General features: G+C 39.2%; 1 protein-coding gene across 1 annotated transcript; it reads right to left on the reverse strand.

Annotated features, from left to right (window-relative positions):
- Positions 1–2,306: 2,306 nt before the first annotated feature.
- Positions 2,307–21,636, reverse strand: nup133 (nucleoporin 133). Its single transcript, XM_039685346.2, has 26 exons — positions 21,361–21,636; positions 20,774–20,889; positions 20,522–20,625; positions 20,342–20,446; positions 19,990–20,121; positions 19,411–19,581; positions 17,919–18,074; positions 17,636–17,706; positions 17,411–17,558; positions 15,353–15,503; positions 15,117–15,274; positions 14,407–14,498; positions 14,172–14,329; positions 13,063–13,157; positions 12,746–12,970; positions 12,552–12,671; positions 12,175–12,274; positions 10,654–10,905; positions 10,422–10,555; positions 9,125–9,283; positions 6,175–6,310; positions 4,904–5,022; positions 4,748–4,828; positions 3,835–3,908; positions 3,626–3,714; positions 2,307–2,566 (listed from the first exon to the last, which is right to left on the reverse strand). Exons 1-26 carry the CDS (start codon positions 21,486–21,488, stop codon positions 2,430–2,432), a joined length of 3,411 nt encoding a protein of 1,136 aa, XP_039541280.2. The 5' UTR covers positions 21,489–21,636; the 3' UTR covers positions 2,307–2,429.
- Positions 21,637–22,278: the final 642 nt, after the last annotated feature.

A 22,278-nucleotide genomic window follows, 5' to 3' on the forward strand; every position in this document is an offset into this window, starting at 1 on the left:
ATTATTTTAATTTCAGACATTATAGGTTAGGTTAAAAACAAAAACAGCAAAGCCAGGAATGATTAAGTCTTAGGTGCAATATATATAAAAGGGTGAAATCAAGTAAGGCCAGTTTTCAAAAGTCATCTTACTGTCAAAATTTATCCCAGTTTGCGTGAATTGACCATTGCGTGTGTGTGTGTGTGTGTGTGTGATTAGTAGTAGCATCTATTTCAACTTCCATCATACATCCCAAAAAAATGCATTGAAAACATTGATAACACTTTACAATAAGTTTCATTAGTTAACTATAGTTAATAATGAACTGTGCTTGTACAACATTTATTAATCTTTGTTAATTTTAACATATACTAATTGTATTTTTAACATTAACAAATACAGCAACACATGTATTGCTCATGTTAGTAAATACCTTAACTAATGAACCTTATTATAAAGTGTTAACAAAACATCTTGGAGAATCTCCTACTTGAGTTGGTTTAAATAGTCACCATATTAAAAAGATACTACCACTATATTGAAAGAGACTGTATTTTCTTGATCATCAGCTGGAATTACAATAGTAAATCTGTGAAGTCATGGTAAATGCATCACCAATGACCAATAATATCAAAATAAACACTTAGCAAAGCCTTTCAGAGAACAGGATACTAGTGAAGTGTCTGTTTATTTAACTTGGAGGCTATTATTACATTATTAGTCATTAGAAAATCTCAATATCTGATGCCACTGCACAAACAATGAGCATCATGTGTCCTAGACAGTTTATCTAGTGTGGTTCGAGACTCTTGAGGCTCCCATATAGGGTGTCGGAGAACCCCCGTAAAGTCCCGCATATTTACTGTGGACAGCGCTAACTTTACACTCCCCTCCCTATTTTTAGGAGCTCAGGACATTTGCTTCTCCATCAGTTCAGCTGCTCTCTTCACACCAGCTGCGGGAGGAGGAAGACTGAGTGGGAGCGACAGATGAGAACAAGGAGTAAAAGAACAACAAAATGATGTCAAAAAGGTCACATAAAGCCTCCCACATACACGTCTGGACACTTAAGCCAGGATTTGGCCTTAGTTCATTTAAGTAGGTTTTATAAACTTGCCTTTGAAAGAAAAAAGAAAAAACTTAAGGTGTGCATCTTGAGACAAAACAACGGCCCTGACATATTTTAAGAAATGTTCATCGCAACAAAAACAGTTCAAACATGCATTTTAGTATGTGAGTTGGCTTAAGCCTCCTCTGAAACCAGGGAGAAATGTTTTGCTCTTGTGCTTCTTTAAAGGGATAGTTCACTTTGAAATTAATTTTTGGTATTTTTTTAGCTTACCTCAAGGTCATCCGAGATGTAGGCGTCTTTGTTTCCGCAGTAGTTTCAATTTTGATATTTTTAGGTCAAACCGTTCTTGTCTGTCAGTGATATAATGGAGGTCTATGGTCACCACCTCAAAGAGCATGCACAGAGAAGTCCAAATTAAACATGCTTTAATGACTTGTAAATGTAAGTACACATTGATGGCCTAAGACATGAAACGAGCGGTTTGTGTGAGAAAAACGAACAGTATATCATTTTACTGCTTGTAATCACAGTCACGTCCAACTGTTCACTTTGTGGCTTTGGTTACAAGAGGTAAAAACGATATAAATACTGCTCATTTTCTCACACAAACCGCTCGCTTCGTGTCTTAGGCCATCAATGTGTACTTACATTTACGAGTCATTAAATCATGTTAAATCATTGAGGTGGTGACCATAGACCTCCATTATATGACTGACAGACACGAACGGTTTGACCTAAAAATATCAAAATTGAAAATACTGTGGAAACAAAGACACCTATATCTTGGATGCCCTTGAGGTAAGATAAAACATACCGAAAATGTATTTCAAAGTGAACTATCTCTTTAAAAGTCACTTTGCCTGCTCAAAATTTAGTGTAGTAGTGTAAAGACGAAACGCAGCCAGACTAAAGTACGCCAGCTCTGACCCGCCTCAGGCACTAGTTTCAAAGCATACCATTGTAACTGGTGTATAAATGCCTTCATGCCACTTCAGAAGCACTTCTGACACCTTCGCAGTGTAAAGGTCACCATTTGGTTGGCACCCATTTGTCTTTGTCCTATCTGTGCCTGCTCAAAATTCAGGCCAGGCCAGCTCTGACCCGCCTCAGAATAAAAGTACACTATTAAAATTGCTGTGTAAAAGCATTTATGCAACTTTTGTGGAACTGTGCCACCTTTACAGTTAAAATTCTACATATCGTTTGCCAAATTAACACTGCCTTTGGTCTTGCAGCTGAAGACAACCACTGAAAGTGATACAGAAATACAGTTTATTCAACTAATTTAAATGTTGGATCATGTAATCATTTATTGGTTTATGAAACGGTACAAAACAAAACTGTAATATTAACAAGGAAACACAGTAGAAACGTGATGTCATATCTGAGCTTTCAGGTAGTGCTCATAATTGGCCCGCAGGAGGAACTCAAAGTAGGGCTTTGACTTCAGACTCGCCAGCTCGTCTCCCTGCAGGAGATCCTTCACTTCAGGCAGGTACGACTGCAGAGGAACACCTGTGTGCACAAACACAACACACACTCGCTGTAAATGCATGCACTAACGTAGCATTCTTCATTCTTTGGATGTCAGATACTATATTTTACACTTCATATCTGCTCAAATCAAACCTTAAAGGGATACTCCACTTTTTTTTGGAAATAGGCTCATTTTACAACTCCCTCAGAGTTAAACAGTTGAGTTTTACCGTTTTCAAATCCATTCAGACGATTTTCAGATATTTAGAAGAATATCAGTAACCAGACAGTTTCTGGTCTCATTGACTACCATAGTAGGAAAAAAATATGCTATGTAAGTCAATGAGACCAGAAACTGTCTGGTTACTGATCTTCTTCTAAATATCAGAAAATCAGCTGAATGGATTTGAAAACCGTAAAACTCAACTGTTTAACTCTGAGGGAGTGGTAAAATGAGCCTATTTCCAAAAAAAGTGGAGTATCCCTTTAAATAAGCCCTAAACCGTCAGTAGCTGTTTCCATTACAGATTTGCGTAAAACTTGTCGATAAAACGTCGATAGAAAACTATTGTGAATTTCTTCAGTCATTCCAAACATCATGGCAATGGATGCTGGTAGGTTTATGTATACAGACATTATTTTGAATGGATATTTTTAATTATCCAAGCTTTAATGGCAAGGAAAACTCCTTATACTTCTTGTGAGTGTCACATATGAGGTGTTTGTGCGTTTCCCCCTCATATCTGCTTCAATGCATTGATAGATTTGGCTTTTTTTTAGGTTTAGAATCTAATATCCCCGATACTCTCGTCTTTTATGAGTTTAAGGAAGAACCGTCTCGTCTTCTGTCCAAACACACTGCACCTTCTTTAAAGAAAGGTCGACTGTTGCGTACGTCAGGTGACCTGTAAATGCGGGAAAAATTGTTCCCGTTGCAGTTTTGTGAAATATTCTGCCTGAAAAAACACCTCAAACGAGCGTAAACAAATCTGGGAGTTTTTGCAAAATTGACACGTTTCTATTGAATGCATTTTCAATTTGCGCAATTTGAAGGGTAATAGAAAAATGGCTACTCGTGTAAAAGCGTCGTCACTATACCTTCTTGAATGAGTTTCTGTAGGATCTTGATGAAAGTGCTGTCTCTGGCTGCTTCTAGAGGATCGTCATTATCATCAGAAGAGGACCAACTGCAATCAATAAAGTAATCAGTTCTCACTGCAAGCCTTAGTGCTCCGATCGGATTTTCTGATTGGCTGTGTTCATATAGGCCACATTTACACATAGTATATTAGTTTTATGATGCTCACCTCTCCTTCCAGTCTTTCATTAAGGCTTTACTGAAGATCTCTCGTTTCAGGGCGTCAATATCGACCGCATCCTTCTACAGGCGATGAAAGCGTGTGAGAAACATGCGTGCTTCTGAAAGCAACTTCTATTTAACCCTCAGGCGCTCTTTGGACATTTCTGACCGAAAAATGTTCTGTTTTGAATTTCTAAAAATCACAGCTTCATCGGAATGTTATGAAACTTTGTGATATTTATGGCATTATGTATGTGAACACACAAAAAAATTGAGGTCATGATCTGAGCATGCTAAGTGGTCTTAAAAAAAATAGTCACACTTGTGGTCTTTGGTCAAAAATGACCCCCATAGGAAATTAATGGGAAATTGACAAGAACATAAAAATTCACCATTTTTTTTTATTAAAAAAAAAAAAAAAATGTAATAAAAAAATCGTTTTTGAGATTGTTTCAACTATATATTCAAATCCACCAAAAAAAAAATGTGTTCATAAACATCTGGGGAATTCACATGCTTCTCCATAGAGAGCTGTACATGTCATCTAATCGTTACACCATGATTCTACGCTTTTTCTCTTTACTATAAAAATATTTTTTTCTGAAGGCCTAGACTCTATATTAAACTAAAATACTGCATTAATAATTTTTTGAAAAAAATAATTTATATATAGAAAAATATATATATATTTTTCCATGGCAAAAATAAATAAATAAATTCAATCAAATTGTCTCAAAATACTAAATTACAAAGAATAAATATTATAGAACAAAAATAAATTGCATTGGTTTTTACTGGGATGGAAGAGATTTAATTTTTAGGTGTCCGGTCACTTTTGACCGGGAAGATAACAAGTGTGACTCCGAAACGAAGAGCACCTGAGGGTTAAATGCGGTTATCTGTTATGCATTTACAGATACCTCTTCCAAGTACTCCAGCAGATCCAGCGCTTTCTTAAAGTCGTACTCGTTGGCGCCGCGGTTCTCGTCGCAGATGTACAGCTGGAGGAAAAGAGGAACGAGGATGAGGAACCCCACCTGTGCGTGAGTGGCGAGGTATTTTAGTGTTTTACTCACAGTGATGAGGTTATGAGGGCTCAGGAGAGGCATGCTGTCTGGGTTCAGCTGCTTCTCCACCAGCAGCTGTTTAGGAAGAGTCTCCTGATGGAGCAGAAACCGCTCCTGCTCCACTATATCTACACCAACACACAATCATTTCAGAAAATTACTTTGCCGATGAAATAACGGGGGCTCAGGAGATTATTTTGAGCAGGTCAGATTTTCGTAACCCAGATGAATTTGATAACCATTAGGCCAGACATTATAAGCAACACGAGGAGGAGAAAATACAAAGAGCATCATTTAAAGGAGTCAGTCGAATGGTTCTTTCATGGTTCTTTCTTCAGTCGAAAAGAAATTAAGGTTGCACGTTCGTCACTCTCCTGTTGAAACTCGTTTATCAAAATGAACGAATCTTTTTTCGTGTCATTTGGTTCATTCAACGAACAAAATGAACGAGTTGACTCAGAAAAAGATTTGTTCATTTTGATGAACAAGTTCAAACAGGAGAGTCACGAACGTGCGTCACAGAACAGAGCAAGGCGAGCATTTGAGCTTATAAAACTTAAACTTTGTTATTTATTTATTAAATGAGCGATCGTTTCGCTTGATAAGACCCTTATTCATCGTCTGGAATCGTTTAAAGCCCTTTGAACAGTTTGCACTGAAACTCTCATTTGGACCTTGAACCGTTTGGTTCCCATTGAAGTCCATTATATGGAGAAAAATGCTGGAATGTTTACATCAAAAACCTTAATTTCTTTTCGACTGAAGAAAGAATGACATGGACATCTTGGATGATCAGCAGCAAAAGTTTTTTTTTTTTTTTAAAGTGAACTACTCATTTAACCGTTAGCTCCTCGTTTTGTGGATGCACTAACAATAACAACGCATATCAAGAAGAGAAGATATATATGCAACTATCGCAGCTTTAAAAGTCATTATGAAATCAAAATGATTTTATTGTAATAATGGAATATTGCCATGGTTACTATAAATGATTTATTTATGCACATTATTATTTGTGCCTTATAATCTTTCATCAAAATAACGTCCCCTTCTTCTCACAGCATCATCTCATCATGATGATGTGTTCACTGGTAACCTGTCACTCACATGAGATCCACCAATAGCAAACCACAACCAACCAATCAATTCCCCACAGACAAAAATCAAGCCCCGCCCTACATTTGTTCTTGTTCGAGAAGCAGTTTCACTCAGATATACGTCACAATAGAGAAGAAAAGACTTTCAAATTCTGTTTCATGCAGTTTCCCGAACTCACTGACCGGTGAGCTGTCTTTGGTGAACGGCTTCAGGCATGTCTGACGCGAGAGCCGTGAGTTTGCTGAGGGCCAGCAGGGTCTTCTTCTTGCTGAAGTATCGCGTCTCTGCGTTGGCCTGACTGTACAGGGTACGATGGGCCTGTCATGAAGAGAAGGCATTTTTAACACTTTAAGAGTCAGTAAGCACACAGAGGCACACATTAAAGTGAACCCTCTGAAGAAATTGTAATATAACAGTCAAACCAAAATTTATTCAGACACAAAATTCAGACAATTCTTCAGTTATTCAGACAAAATTAATCACAGTTTATTCGCTATAGTTTAGAAAATGGTTATAAAATATGCCACGAACTCATATTTCACTGGTTCTGTCCGTCCTTCTGTTAAGCCTCGTGTATACTCGACGCGTCCGCAAGAGCGCGAAGGTGCGTGCGGCAAAAATTACGTCATTGCGGTGTGGGCGTGTTGGTTGCGCAAGACCCCCATTTCGCCTGGCGGTGTGTGCGGCACTTTTTATAATATCGCGTGCGGCGCCGCATATGCAAATGAACGACTTTGAGCCAAATCCCAACTGCATGTTTATGTTTATGATCCTTCTATGCACAGAGCAGAGTCGGCGCCAGAGCAGATCTACTGGAGGGGCATTGGGTCATCAGCGGGGGGGCACTGCCGTTTAAGCAAAAAAAAAAAAAAAAAAAAAAAAAAAAAAAACGAAACACCTTTTATTATTATAATTATTATTTAAAATTTTTATTTGCGAATTTCCCCACCACTTTTTGCCAGGGTCGATGTTGTCCCAGCACTTTTATACATCTCGCGGCACGGATGTACCAATACAAATAAATATCCGGTTTACAGAGCATTCATTTGTTAAATAAGAGGCGATATAGCACGCTGAAATGTGTTGTTTTTTAAATCAAGTGATCAAAGTGCTCGTTGACTCGATCTGTGGTGCTGATAAAGTGTTCTCTTGTGTCTCGCGCTGCCACAATAAACATCTTCACACGGACGCGCGCTTGATCTGTTGCGGCGAAATCTCTATTCGTACAAGTAAAATGCACTCAAACATGTCCCTGCTTGACAACCACTGATAAACATAATCGGTTATAATGATGGGGAAAAAAAATATCTAAACGAGTGTGGACTCGAAACCACAATCTCATGCATGCCAGTCTAAATTTCTACCACTGGACCAACAACACTTGCAATAAAAAATAGAATTGGATGGATGTATTTCTTCACGTGAAAATTCTTGGCACCAACACATTACATCCAATTAGACAACAAATTAAACACAATGTGCTATTCAAATAGATTGCTGGACATTTGGTATTGTATAGCCTACATCTGATTTATGATTTAGCATTGTATTAGAAACTGTGGTAGGAGGGGCATCAATGAGCGCTAGGGGGGGCACGGCCCTCGAATGCCCCACCATAGCGCCGACCCTGGCACAGAGACATTTGCATGGATGGGTGACCATAAAAGCCTCTCATTTTGTGAACAAGAACACATTTGCATTGGGTCATATAATGCCATTTTTGTACTAAGTTAATATGAATGTTTAGGGTCTAAATGAAAACTTTGTAATATACTTTTATTAAAAATTCTCATTACTATTTTAAGAAAACACCATTTTACCTGGTCAAAATCAGCTCTTGTTTTCAGCACTCTGTTTCAGTGCATATGCCTTTAAATAATAAACCCCACCCCTCTGTACTGCGGGCGTGAACACACGTGGATATATATATCCACAAGTTTCCGAGGGGCGCTCATGTAAAAAATAAAGTGGGTGAAACTTCCGGTGAGGCGGCGGAAGTAGCATTCCAATGGTATTTTGTGTGTTAGTTAGCGAAGAGGCTAGCTGTTTTTCGGAGAATTATTTTACTATTTAAAGACGCAAATCTTTATGAGAGATGTCGTTACGGAGCTCAGGGACAACATGTGCTGTTTGCGGTTGTATGTATAACCGGACTAAACTAATTCAGTGGCTTAAACGTGATTGTTTTGAACATAAGCTGAAAACGAAATCACAGTGATCCTACCAACGACTGAAGTTTCCATCAACCTCCCAAAAGACAACGAATCATCCTGTGTACATTTGTTTAAAATCTTAATATTCTATAAACTCTATCAGCATGTGTTTGGCTGTTCGCTACTGATGTTACACCTAAACTCAGGATCAAAGCCCGTGTTGACAGAATACCAAATGTGCCAGTAATGTATTCAAGCAGCACATTCATTTATAATTTTGAATAAACTCCAAAGCACAATGACTAATTGTGTATTTTTTATTTTAATTGTTTGTCAGCTCGCACAACTGTCTGTCAACATGCCTTGATGAGTATTGATTATTAATAATGTTATTATAATACTTCCAATCAACTACTGCGGAGGGTAAAGGTACAGTTATTTCACCCTTTTTAATTTCGTTGAGGTTATGTTCCCACATCGTTAGCTAGTTTGGATCGCTATAACTTGAATGACTGTCAACTGTTGAATGAACGAGTGTCAAGCATGCCAAGTAGCGCTTTGTTTACTTCAAACCGGAAGTCGCGCCCACTTTTGACGCAAGGCCTCATGGGGCGTAGGAAACTTGTGGATATATATGAAGAGTTCAGATGCAAAAGCCTCTAAGTGCCATTTGAAATTTTCTTCTTTAATGATCATTTTTTATCAAGCTTGTATATTTAAGTTCAGTGATTTCACTTAAATGGCAATGATGATTACCTATTAATTGTCATTTAAGTGAAATTACTGAACTTAAATATATAAGTTTGATAAAAATGGTCATTTTAGAAGAAAATTTCAAATGGCATTTAGAGGCTTTTGCATCTGAACTCTTCATATATATACACACACACACACACACACACATATAAATATATATAAAATATAAATATATATAAATATAAATAAATAAATATAAATAAAGATAAAGAGGTGCTCTTACTCTCTGATAGTCTTGCACATGTATGTCATGCAGCCAGCTGAGGTGATCGTGAGCCTGCAGGAAACTGGCCAGCTGTTGGTGTGTTGCGATTGGCTGAGACAGCAGCTTCCCTCTCTTGCCTTTCTCCATGTACCAGCGGAACAGGAAGTCGGCGAAGTTCTACAGGGAACAGAGAGGACTGTGGGTAAATGCATTTGGCAAAGGTACTGTAACCCATCTGGGATTTTAGTTTTGCAAAAAAATGCAAGTGTCCGTGTGCGATCAATGCTCTTTAATGTAATTATCCAACGCAAGCACAGTTCTGCTAATATTGAAATATTGTGCACTAGTCACAAGCTACTTCAACTACACTATATAAACACATCTTCTGATAATACACTAATGAAGCAGTCTCTTCTGTTAAGGCTGCATTAATTAATCAAAAACACAGTAAAACCCCTAATATAGTGAAATATTACTACAATTTATAACTTTGTTGAATATATAGCTTAATCAAAGCATCATTTCTCCATGATCCATCAGAAATCACTCTGATATGATGATTTGATATTCAAGAACCATTTCTGATTATTAACAGTGAACAGAGGAAACCATGATACATTTTTTCCAGGATTCTTTGACGAATAGAAAGTTCAAAAGAATTGGAATAGAAGTCTTTTATAACATCATAAATGCATAAACTGTAAAACATATGGACAAAGCGTCTGTGACGTCACCCATAGACTCTCTGAAGAACGGGTTTGAGGCTGTTTATGGGGGGTGCCATACTGGAAAATCTTGGAAAATACAAAAATTTCAGGATACAGAGGTGGTATGATGTGTTGTGTCAGATCACGGCAGAGATGTCAAATTCACTCGGCGCAGCCCGTTATCAGCTGTCAATCAAAGTTAACCGCCCTTATTTGCCATACGTTTTATATCTAAATATGATCTAAACTAACGAGTTAGAAAAAAATTCACCCCCCTCACAGTTGTCAGGCACGCGGAACATATTGAAGATTACAATAAAAGTCCACGGGATCAAACTGTAAACATATGAATTTATGCTGTGAAAACGGACATTATAACATGACGCCTATGGATATTTGCTTCATTTTGGGACCGGCCTCTAGTGGATTTGAGATGTATTGCAGTTTATCGCACTTCCGGGTAGGCTTCATCTTTCAGATTAGAATGTTGCCGCTTGCATAAATGTCCTCACTGCCACTTTTGATTAACGTAATGCCTGAATAAAAGTTTTGACTGTACTGAAGATCCCAAACTCCTGAACAGTGATGCGTGTTTTGGCGTTTGTTACCTGATCAGCGAATTTGACCATGTACTGCTGCAGCCGACTCTGGTTATCCGTCCGCTCGCACAACTGCACCAATATGTCAAAGTCACAGTATTTCTCCGCCAGCGCTGCGACCCACTGATGCTGACCCAACTCCACTGAGAGAATCACACACACACACACACGTGTATTAATCATGCAATCTGGCCATTTACACAGGGAAAGATCGATCGACAGGTGAACCCAGATCACTCACAGAGAGGTGCGAGCAGCTCCGAGCGCTTCTGCGTGTACTCGTTCTCCAGCGCGTCGTAGCGTTCCTGTTGTCCCGAGCGGCGGAGAGACGTCAGCTGAGCCACGTACCCGCTCAGCAGAGAGTCCAACAGCGCCACCAGCTGCTCGCTCAGGACGGCGCGCAGCTCTGCGTCAGCGTGAGGGTACGCCGCGTGCAGGATCAGCTCGTGCTGCCGCGTGATGACGCTCCGAACCCCACCGACTCCTCCTGAGGCTGAGATTTTACAAGTACAATCATTTGTTACATCTATATATAGCGCTTTACCAGGAACTCAAAGTGCTTTACATATGGAAGTGGGGCGCCACACACCCGCCACACACCAGCTTACTGTGTGTGATGAAGCCAATCAGATTAGGAGGCCATGATGGACAAATTTGGCCAGGATGCCGGGGTTACACCCCTACTCTTTTTCCGAAGGACATCCAGGGATTTTTAATGACCACAGAGATGAAGATGGGCAAGCTATGACATCCATGTTGACGGAGAGCTGCTTTAGTATTTGTAACATAAAAAGCACAGGAAGTCCTTTCAGTGTTGCGTGCGTGTGTGTGTGTGTGTGTTAGGGCTGTCACTTTACGTTCGAAAATCGATTGCACAAACAATGTGTTTTAGGTGGACAGACCAATACACAGACATGTAGGATGTTGGAAAATAACATAATAATAGGAAAATAATAGTCTTTTCTGTTCACCAAATGCTTTTTAATATTCGCTATTAGTTTAATGCAAGTGAAGAAGCGCGCCGTTATTTGTTGCGTAGTGACGTGTGTGTTCAAGTAAGCCAGAAATAGTTCCCCACTTTGAAAAACGAGTCGTTTGCTGAGTCTGGTGTCAATAAAAGCTTTTATTGGACTAACAAGGACGTTTTCAGTTCTGAAACTTACAGGATATTCTTATAATATGATGATGTCAAACGCTCAAGGAAAATTTGATTTCTCACTTCATCACCCCTTTAATGCAAGTGAAGAAGCGCGCCGTTATTTGTTGCGTAGTGACGTGTGTGATCAAGTAAGCCAGAAATATGCAGATTGTGCGCTATACGCTGTATTTAATATATCATGAGGACTCACGAGTTGCGTATTTGTGCTAAATCCACGCTTACACGAACTTACAATATAGATTGGCTCGCCTGATTGGCTCGTGATCTGACAGCGTTTCCCGCCCAAAGTTCATTTTTACCCGCATTTGTCGGGTCGAGGGTGTTAATCTCAATCCCTGAATCTTGCGCTCCAGTTTGTCATTGTGCACAAAACTTCAGGCCAATAAATCATCAGAAATATTGCTGACTTGTGCGCGTCTCGAGCGCCTCTTTACGCTCGTCCTAATGCCTGTTAGGTGTCCGTGGATTTGCCTGTATTTAGTGTTGAAAATGGAAACGTCTTTAGACATGGAAAATCGATTTTACAATCGATTCAATGAAACTTCCGTCTCAAAAATCAAACAGGATTTTTTCACAAAAGTGACAGCCCTAGTGTGTGTGTACCTGTCCATGGGATGTACTCGGGCTCAGGGCTGCAGTTCTCTGGTCCTCTGTACAGAGATGCTTTGGATTCTCGGTACTGTGCCGCTGCTTGAAGCATATCCTACCACACAAAACACCATGATTACTCATTTGAACAAACTCAGGGACCAGGAAGATGATGTGCAAAATATTCACAGACTGCACTACAATGCGAAACCGGCGGTTTCAAAAAGCTTCATATGGCCACACTTTGCGTTTTCAAAGGAAAAGGTATTAATGTGGACATGGCCTCAGATGTTCTCCCTTTAGGGAATATAAGACGAGTACTTCGATATGTTGGACCTGCAACACTGATTTAACCGCATGATTTCATGAAGAGGTGAAAAACATCTGGGCACCTTGACGATGTCATTGACGTTGAGAACGACCTCGGCCCACCTGGCGGCATCCGGATGCTCTTTCAAAGCTTTTTCCTCCTCATCCAACAGACACTCAAAGATGGAGGAGATCTGAGACACCTGGAGGGACACACATGAGATAAACACGTGCTCTTCATTGGAGTTTCGGTGAACGGGGGGCTGAAGTCTCGCACCTCTCTGAAGAACACGTCTGCGGGCGTGAGGTTGGCTGGTATTTCGGTGTTGTTCTTCTTCAGGGCTGATAGGATGGCTGTGTTCAACAGCTCGGGATGCTTGGCATGATGGTTCTTCAGCACGATGGCGGCCGACAGCTTCTCCGCATGTTCGCATAGCAAGAGTCGCGTGGCCATCGGGGACGAGCGCACTGTTGTGGAAGTGAGGCGGTCTAGAAGACCTGTCTGTAGAGCAGACGGAGAGAAAAAACACTTGTTGAGAGCTGTGTGAGGGATGAAACGTGTCTCACAGATTGTGTGTGTGTGTGTTGAGGAACCTGAAGCAGGAAGTCCATGAGGCAGCGGTGAGCTTTCATCTTATCCTCCAACTGATGCAGCAGGATCAGCGACGTCAGTGTTAATCCAGCGCCCTCTACAGGACAAAACACACAATCCTTTACACACCGACCAGGGTCCAAAATTAGGAAACGTAATCCTTGGATGTACCTTCTTAAATTTAACTTAAAGTCAATGTTCACAACACATGTGAACAATACCCTCCACAAAGAGAGACAAAAGAAAAATACATGTTTTCCTGATTTTGTTACGGGTGTATTTCAACCAGAAATGAACTCATGAATTTATAGACAAAAAAAAAAAAAAAAAAAAAAAAAAGCTAAATAGTTAATAAATAATTAATTTCACTCTATAAATTTATATATATATATATATACACACACACACACACAGTATATATAATTTACTTTTAGTATTATTATAATAATACTACTCATAAAAAAAAAATATATATATATATCTTTGAAAATTATTTGTACTTATATTATTATTATTTGTAAATTATTTGTACTTATATTTTTAGGGAATATATATATATATATATATATATATATATATTAGGGCTGTCAAATGATTAATTGCGATTAATCGCATCCAATATACAAGTTTGTGTTTACGTAATATATGTGATATAATTGTTTATAATTATTTTATATATATATATATATATATATATATATATATATATATATATAAACACACACATGCATGTATATTTAAGAAAAAAATATTATTTATACATAAAATATTTATATATAAAGTAAATTATATATAAATCTATATACAGTATATACATGAAAATATTTGTGTGTATTTATATATATATATATATACATAAAATTATACACAGTTCACCCACATATATTATGTAAACACAAAGTTTTGTTTAATTAATGCAATTAATAATGCATTCAAATATTTAATATATTTAATATATATAAAATAATGTAAATTATACTTTCATGGTAAGCAATAATTATTTATGGCCAGAAATTTGTATTTCGGTAATTCGCTCGCATTAATTTTCAGACGGTTGCGGTGAACTAATTTATCGGGCCGAACTGAAAGTGTGTCCTCATCCATCTCTCACCGTCAGGAACGGACTCGGCCCAGCGGGGGTCACATGCAGGGTAGTCGTCCACCAGATCCAGATCAATCTGGGTCACAATGGCATCTAGCTCTGCATCTCCCTCTCCATCGCTGGGGAAGAGCTGGTCCACCATGCTCTGAGCACCAATCAGATCGTGACTGCGGATCAAACACAGCACATGATCTGTGAGCTTCAGCCGCTGGACAGAAGCGTCTGTGACACGAAGGAAACTCACCGGCAGAACTGAAGGAAAGCTTGTTTCAGCAGTTTAGTTTTGTCCTCCTGTGCCACCATGTCTATTTTGGGTGGCGTCTCTAACGGAGTGCCCTGAAAGGATGACAAATATACATATATTTAATTTAATGTACAAAACATTTTGAATACACACACACACCAGAGCTGCGCGATTCTGGTTAAATTGAGAAACATGAACAGACAACTAAACAAAAAAGCATGTAATTTCCAAATGTCAAATGCTGCTGTCTATTTAAAATTTTTAATTAATCTGAATTCTTTTTAAAAATGGGTTGAGTGAATGATTCAACGACTCACTCATATGATATATACTTCACTTGTTTCATTACTGGATGAATCCGCATTTTTGGAAAAAAAATCTCTTGAATGAATGATTCAATGACAAATACATTTTCTAACAGTCACTTATCGCCACCTACTGGTGTAAAAATGCAATTAATACAATTGAAGCATCGAGTTACTTTCAAAAGGTGATTTACTCTATTGTAATCACTAGCATAGACATCAGTGTTTATACCTGAACTATAAACATATATCCCAGTACTTCTAGGATACTACTGTATTTAGGAATGAGAATTGAATTGCGTGTTTAAATTGAGTTTGTGATCGTTCAACGATGAATCGCGCAGCTCTGACGCACATACATGTGTATATGTAATCATGCCCGCTTTAAGTAAATTGACTCCAGACCTCAGGTCCAGGTCCAGCCACTGAAGTGCAGAGCGAATCCTCCATGGTCTCAGGCAAGATGGAAGCGCTTTCTCTTGCTAAAATGGCAACCAGCCCATTGTTCTGGGAGAAAAACACCGGGAGACCGGCACACACCCCACCGCCACGGATACGATCACCTGGAGAACAGACCGAGATCAACTACAGGAGGAAGACTAGCTTTCCTTTTCATTGTTTTGGCAGTCCGACGGATGTACCTGGAGAGTTGAAGGAGATCCTCTCCTCTGCAAGACCTCCGCGTCCCGCTCCAGTGCTGCAAGCAAACACCAGCTCCTCGTTGTAGAGGTACGCCGCGGGACTCGACGGCTCGGGCAACACCAGACGCGTCTTCTGCAGCTCGTCCTCACTCTGACGGACAAAACCAGTACAGAATTCGTTCAGTTTTATGTCGTTCTCATGACTTTAAAAGGTTTAATATGTAGGATTTTTCACCACCAGGGGTCGCTAACTTCTAACAATAAAGGCGTATATCGATGACGCAAAGCATTTAGCATGTGCAACACTCGTGTCTCCGTCAAGTCAAAGTAAGTCGCGGACGTGGAGCTCTCGGCATCTCGAAAGATCTTTGTTTTAAGTCCTCTTTTTGTCTTAAAATCTGCTTTCCATGGTCCATAATGTTTGAACAAAACAACAACAGTGTGAGCGTCCACGTCTGTCGCCATGGTTACTATGGCAGTACGAGCGGGAACCAAGGGAAACGCGGATATGACGTCATTGACTGGCGACTAGGGATGGGCAACGATTAATCGCGATTAATCACAACCAAAATAAAAGTTTGAGTTTACATAATATATGTTTGTGTAGTGTGTATAATTAAATTGTATATATAAATACCCACACATGCATATATATTTAAGAAATATGTGCATGTATATATTTTATATATATTTATTCACAATTAATATTATATATAAATATAAATATTTTATATATTAATAACACATTTTTCTTAAATATATACATGTATATATTTAAGAAATATGTGCATGTATATATTTTATATATATTTATTCACAATTAATTTTATATATACATATAAATATTTGATATATTAATAACACATTTTTCTTAAATATATATGCATGTGTGGGTATTTATATATACAAATTAATTATACACACTACACACACATATATTATGTAAACACAAACTTTTATTTTGGATGCGATTAATCGTGATTAATCGTTGCCTATCCCTACTGGCGACTCCTCAAACGTCCCGTTTCCTTGGTTAAAATTGCAATTTTCTCGTGATTTACAAATAGTTGGAAACATTGGGGATATTGTAAGTAATCAACTAAACAAAATATAAAACATTGGCCTAGTATTTTTTTTGTGAGGATATTTTACTAAAACAGATCCTACATATTGTACCTTTAAAGGATTAGTTCACTTCAGAACGCAAATTTCCTAATAATTTAATCTCCCTCATGTCATCCACGTTGTTCTTGTCTTTCTTTCTGCAGTTGAAAAGAAATGAAGGTTTTTGAGGAAAACATTCCAGGATTTTTTCCGTATAGTGTCTTCAATGGGGTCCAACGGGTTGAAATTGCAGTTTCAGTGCAGCTTCAATGTCTCGACACGATCCCAGTCGAGGAATAAGGGTCTAATCTAGTCAAACCATTGCTTATTTAAATAAATATATATTTAAAAATAATATAAATATATACTTTTTAACCACAAATGCTCGTCTTGCACTAGCTATGATGCGCCACACGTTACATAATCACGTTGAAACGTCACGTACAGACCTAGTGTTTACAAAGCGAATGTGCAAAGACTACGTCAAATGCCATTCACCAAATAAATAAATAAAAGGAAAAACAATGATTTCAGACGATTTTGAAGTTGGAGGAGGAAATGAGATTGAGGTTTTCGCCCTACCCTATATTTCTGAACCGGAACAAGCGTCACCTTTCAACGTGATTACGTAATGCGTGCCGCACCGCAGAGCTAGTGCAGGACGAACATTTGTGGTTAAAACGTATATAATTTTTATTTTATTTTTTTTTAGAAAATGAGCGATGGCTTGGCTAGATTAGACTCGTGTAGAGCCTTTGAAGCTGCAATTTGGACCTTTAACCCATTGGTCCCCATTGAAGTCACTATATGGATATTTCTTTTCGACTGCAGGAAGGAAGATGACGTGGGGGTGAGTAAATAAATGATCAGGGAATTTTAATTCTGAAGTGAACTACTCCTTAAATTCAAGAAGCTCTCAGCCAACACACTCAGATGATTGGTTGGATGGTGTACCTGGAAGGGTGGGTTATATCTGGTGACCTCCACAGTGAGCAGGTCTGGGGAGGGCGCTACGCTCTCTGCAAGAGTGACCAGGCAGAAATACGCCACGCAAGGAGTGTCGCCCGGATGCCACGCTGCCGCCAACACCACCGGCCCCGCGCTGAGAAACAGAGCATCAGCGGTTCATGGACTGTATGTGTGCATTAGTTTCATTTGAACATAATATTCAGCTCTCACTTGCTGTACTGCATGTCCAGATAAGACACATTCACTCCCTTCTTGATCTCTGAATAGTTGCTTTCTGAGTCCTATAAGACAAGAACGTAATATTATTATACCTTTATATATATATATAGGATCATGTGACACTGAAGACTGGAGTAATGATGCTTTGATCACAGGAATGCATTACATTTTACAATATATTCACATAGAAAACTGTAATAATATGGTACAAAGTACAGCATCATCAGTCATCATTTCTATATAATTGTAAAAGCTTCCAATGAATGCTTCTGACCCAGATGGCGTCAGTGATGCAGTCTGAGATGATCTGATTGGTGCTCCAGCTCAACACCTGCGTCTCGCTGTTCTCATCCACCTCCCATTTACTGAGACCACACGAGCTGAGGGAGTACAGGCTGCCGGTTTCCTTCGCCCACAACACACTGAACACCTGAGCAGAGAAACACCCCGTCAGCGCTTGAGCAAACTGATCTGTTATCAGGTGACCGTCTTAGGCCGTGTGTCCACCAAAAAGCACTTTTTCACATGCCTGGCGTTTGTTTTCAATTGTTTTCAATGGGGGCGCCACATTTTTTGGCATTTTTTTAGGCGCTATGGAAGCTTGTTTCCGCCACTGAATAAAAAAATTATAATTGAGACTTTTTCTCACAATTGCGAGATGCAAAGTCAGAATTGTGAGAAATAAAGTCACAATTTTTGACCTAAAAATTTTGACTTTGTAACACATAATTGCAACTTTACATCACACAATTCTGACTTTATATCATGCAATTGCGACTTTATCTATCGCAATTGCGACTATATATAACGCAATTCTGACTTTATATCACGCAATTCTGACTTTATATCACGCAATTCTGACTTTATATCACGCAATTCTGACTTTATATCTCGCAATTCTGACTTTATATCTCGCAATTCTGACTTTATATCTCGCAATTCTGACTTTATATCTCGCAATTCTGACTTTATATCACGCAATTCTGACTTTATATCTCGCAATTCTGACTTTATATCTCGCAATTGCGCCTTTATCTATCGCAATTTTTGACTATATATAACGCAATTCTGACTTTATAACACGCAATTGCGACTTTCTCTCGCAATTCTGACTTTATATCACACAATTCTGAGAAATAAAGTCAGAATTATGATATTGTAAACTCGCAATAATTGTAAGGAAAAAAAGTCAAAATTGTGAGATAAAAAGTTGCAATTACCTTTTTTATTTTTCATTCTGTGGCGGAAACAAGCTTTCATAAGGCGCTGAGCAGTTTTTTCACGCTGAAGCGCTCGTCGGTTTTTACCGGTCGCCGAGAGTTGAAGCTTGTTCAATTTTGGGTAAAACTAAGCACTCATAACCGTCACTTTTTACCCAGCCGTCCAATCACAGTGGAGGAGGGGCGGGGCTAATACCACACTGACCAACTGACACAACATTCTTTCTGTACAATGCCAACAACCAGCAGAGCTAACCGAACAAAATGGAAGAAAACCATTTTTTTAGTATGAAAAATTATCAGCGAAATCAGTTACAAGTAAACTGTGCTGCGGATATTCCGTATCATAGCAACGGAAAAACCGCTCTCATGCGCCTAGAGCTAGGCGTTTTCAACGCTTTGGTGGACACACAGCCTAAGTTATGTATTTGAGAAATGTACATATACAAAAATCACAGTTAGAAATGTATTGAAATGTTAAAATGTATTTAAACAAGGTAGTAATCAAATCAAATGAAAAGCAGGATCTGGATCCTCTGTACTGACGCTGAGGTCGGCTGGCTGGCCGCGGATGCCGAACAGGCTGGAGACTCTGCGGCCGATCCCCGACAGCATCCCCTGCCCCTGCTGGACCGGCCTGTGGTGCAGTTTACCGGACGAATCCGCGGCGAGTCGGAGCAGGTGCCCGCGGTACGACGACACGATGAAACTACCGCCCTGAAAGAGCAAGAGAAACAAGAGCATGGAAGAAGAGAAAAGAAAAGTCCTATACTAAAAGTACAAGCACGATCCTCAAACAAGAACATACATGTATATACAGGTGAAACTCGAAAAATTATGAAATATTATTATATTGAAATATCATGCAAACGATCATTTATTTAAGTAATTCAACTTAAAAGGTGAAACTAATTTATTATACAGACTCATAACATGCAGAGTGAGATATTTCAAGCCTTTATTTGTTAGAATTTTGATGATTATGGCTTACAGCTTATTAAAACCCCAAATTGTGAAAAGGTTTTCATAAGCTATAAGCCATAATCACAGGAATCAATTACATGTAAATGTATTTATGAACAATATGATCCTCTTATAGGACTCTTACACTGCCTGATAGCCCACCTTTACAGCCGCCACGTAGTTGCACAAATGTCCACCCAGGTCCAGAGAGATCTCAGTGTAGGACCCCTCGTGAGCCAGACTGGGCCAGAACCGGGCCGAGCCGTCCGGAGACACGGCCAAAGCACTGATGGACTGTGAAAAACACATTTGATTTTGCATAGAGTTGCATCACAGGGTTTTTATTCAGTAATATAATGAAGAACAAACTATTATGCGCCTCGTAATTTGTAATCAAAATAATTCCCCTCCCTCTTGCAGCATCTCTTCTCTGATGATGCGTTCACTGGCAACCTGTCACGCACATGAGATCCACCAATAGCAGAGCACAACCATCCAATCAATTCTCTCTCACCTGTATGGTTGCATGATCGAGTGGACCAGAGGAGTTGATGGAGATGAGATCAGCGCTGTACGCAAACTCGCTGGGCGGCAGCTGGAGGTCTTTACACACTGACAGCTGCAATCACAGCAAACGCATGAAGTTCACGCAAACTGTCAAATTGGGCACCAAACAATAGCGTCTCGTTCTGACCTTTGCCACAGACGTCTGAGACACTTTCCAGACGACCAGACGCTCTCCACAAACCATCCACGCCCAACCGGACGCCTCCACCTTCACAGAGATCTGATCGTCCACTGCAACAGACACAATATCACGCATCGTAAAGCATTCGCACAAACACCAACACTGGATCTGATCTGCCTTGGTTGGTCACCCAAGCAAACAGATTGCCAGGTTTTTTGAGACACGGGTCTAGGTAAAGTTAAAGACACCAATCTTTACCATCCGCCATGGTCAACGCCTCCATGACTTTAACAGGTAGAGATGATCCGAAAGTCTGAACATCAAAATTGCACGAATCAACAACGGCATGACTCTGAACCCGCGTGGGAGTGGATCTGGAGAAAGAAGAGAGATGCTCTCACAAATCGGCTCGAAAACAAAAGTAAACCTTTTTTTGTACATTATGGAAACTGCTGGTCATATTCAGTATTTACTGGAGAAGAAAACTTTCATGACTGAATATTGAATATTTATGTACTTTTACAATGTTTCACGATCATATAAGTGCCATAAATCTAGACTCATTTGCTAGTAGCTGGTCACTGTGTAGTTTCTAAAAAACAGACTGAAACATGAATATGTTTTATATAATGAATATAAGCATATTATAATATACACTAGATACTAATTGATTCCCATATTTATGTACTAACAGTTACAGTGTTTACATGATAATCCAACATAGTATTATGTCACACGATTATAAAACTTATACCTTTTTGTGGGAGAATATGATTTTTGAATAGGTACATGTTCAGATTAGCATGTACACAACGCCATCAGTCAGTGTGTTTACTGTGCTTTACCTGGCCGTGACAGCGGAGCGGCGTGGAGAGAACAGATGCCCGGGCTGGACGGAGCTCACACTCCTCCGACCGCCGGTGCGAGGCGCCTGTCTGCGGCCTGAGCTCGGTGTGCCGCGGGGAGTGAACATACTGGACCCGCGATCTGTTTACCAGAGACAGAAACTCATCCGAAGGCAACGAGACGCGATAAACTTTGGAAAACGCTTTTACCGCGCGCTCACTAGAGTCAAGCGCACACAATACGCGTCATTCAAACGCGCATGCGCTTATGCTACTGCTACCGTACCGACTGCTACTGAGAGAGCGTGTGTGTGTGTGTGTGTGTGTGTGTGTGGTTGAGAGACATTAAACTGACCCTGGTCAGCGTTTCAGGACAAGCGCTTGAAAATCCCATGTGAGGTCGTGTAGTTTCACATCACTCTAAGCTTTGTATTGAAATTAAAATAAGCAAAAATTAAACTGGAGCATATTATAATACCTCAACTGTGTCTGCACCAAAATGAGTCATTATGAGCTTAGTGTTGTTAAATATAATTTCCGTGTCGTTGTGCTCTAGTTGGAGATGAATATTTTGTAAATAAAGTGGTAAACTGTGTATTTTTAAGCAAACAAAGAACTCTCGTCGTTTCATAAAATTGATTGAGGTTAAACCGCTGAAGTCACAGGGATGATGTCTTTACTACCTTTCTGGGGCTTGAAACTGATAGTTGCGTAGGGAGACAGAAGTACGAAAGTGTTTTGCATTCACTTGAAGAAAAAAAATCTACTCTGTTTTTCTGAATTAACGAGTTAGTTATCTCAGAATTACGAGATAATTTTTCATGGATAAAAGTCTTTGCTCTATTTTTTTAATTAAAAAAAAAATATAAAATAAATGTTTTTTCATGACAAATATTAACAAAAATTAAGTCATATTTT

Source organism: Pimephales promelas, chromosome 6 (assembly GCF_988280905.1).
Source record: "Pimephales promelas chromosome 6, fPimPro1.hap1.1, whole genome shotgun sequence".
Taxonomy (NCBI): domain Eukaryota; kingdom Metazoa; phylum Chordata; class Actinopteri; order Cypriniformes; family Leuciscidae; genus Pimephales; species Pimephales promelas.

Coding starts and splice junctions, on each gene's coding strand:
- nup133 (XM_039685346.2), bottom strand. CDS start 21,488: ATGTTCACTCCCCGCGGCACACCGAGCTCAGGCCGCAGACAGGCGCCT. Junction 17,707..17,918: donor GCATCACTGACGCCATCTGG/GTCAGAAGCATT, acceptor CTTGTCTTATAG/GACTCAGAAAGCAACTATTC. Junction 6,311..9,124: donor ATGTGCAAGACTATCAGAGA/GTAAGAGCACCT, acceptor TCTTCATGACAG/GCCCATCGTACCCTGTACAG.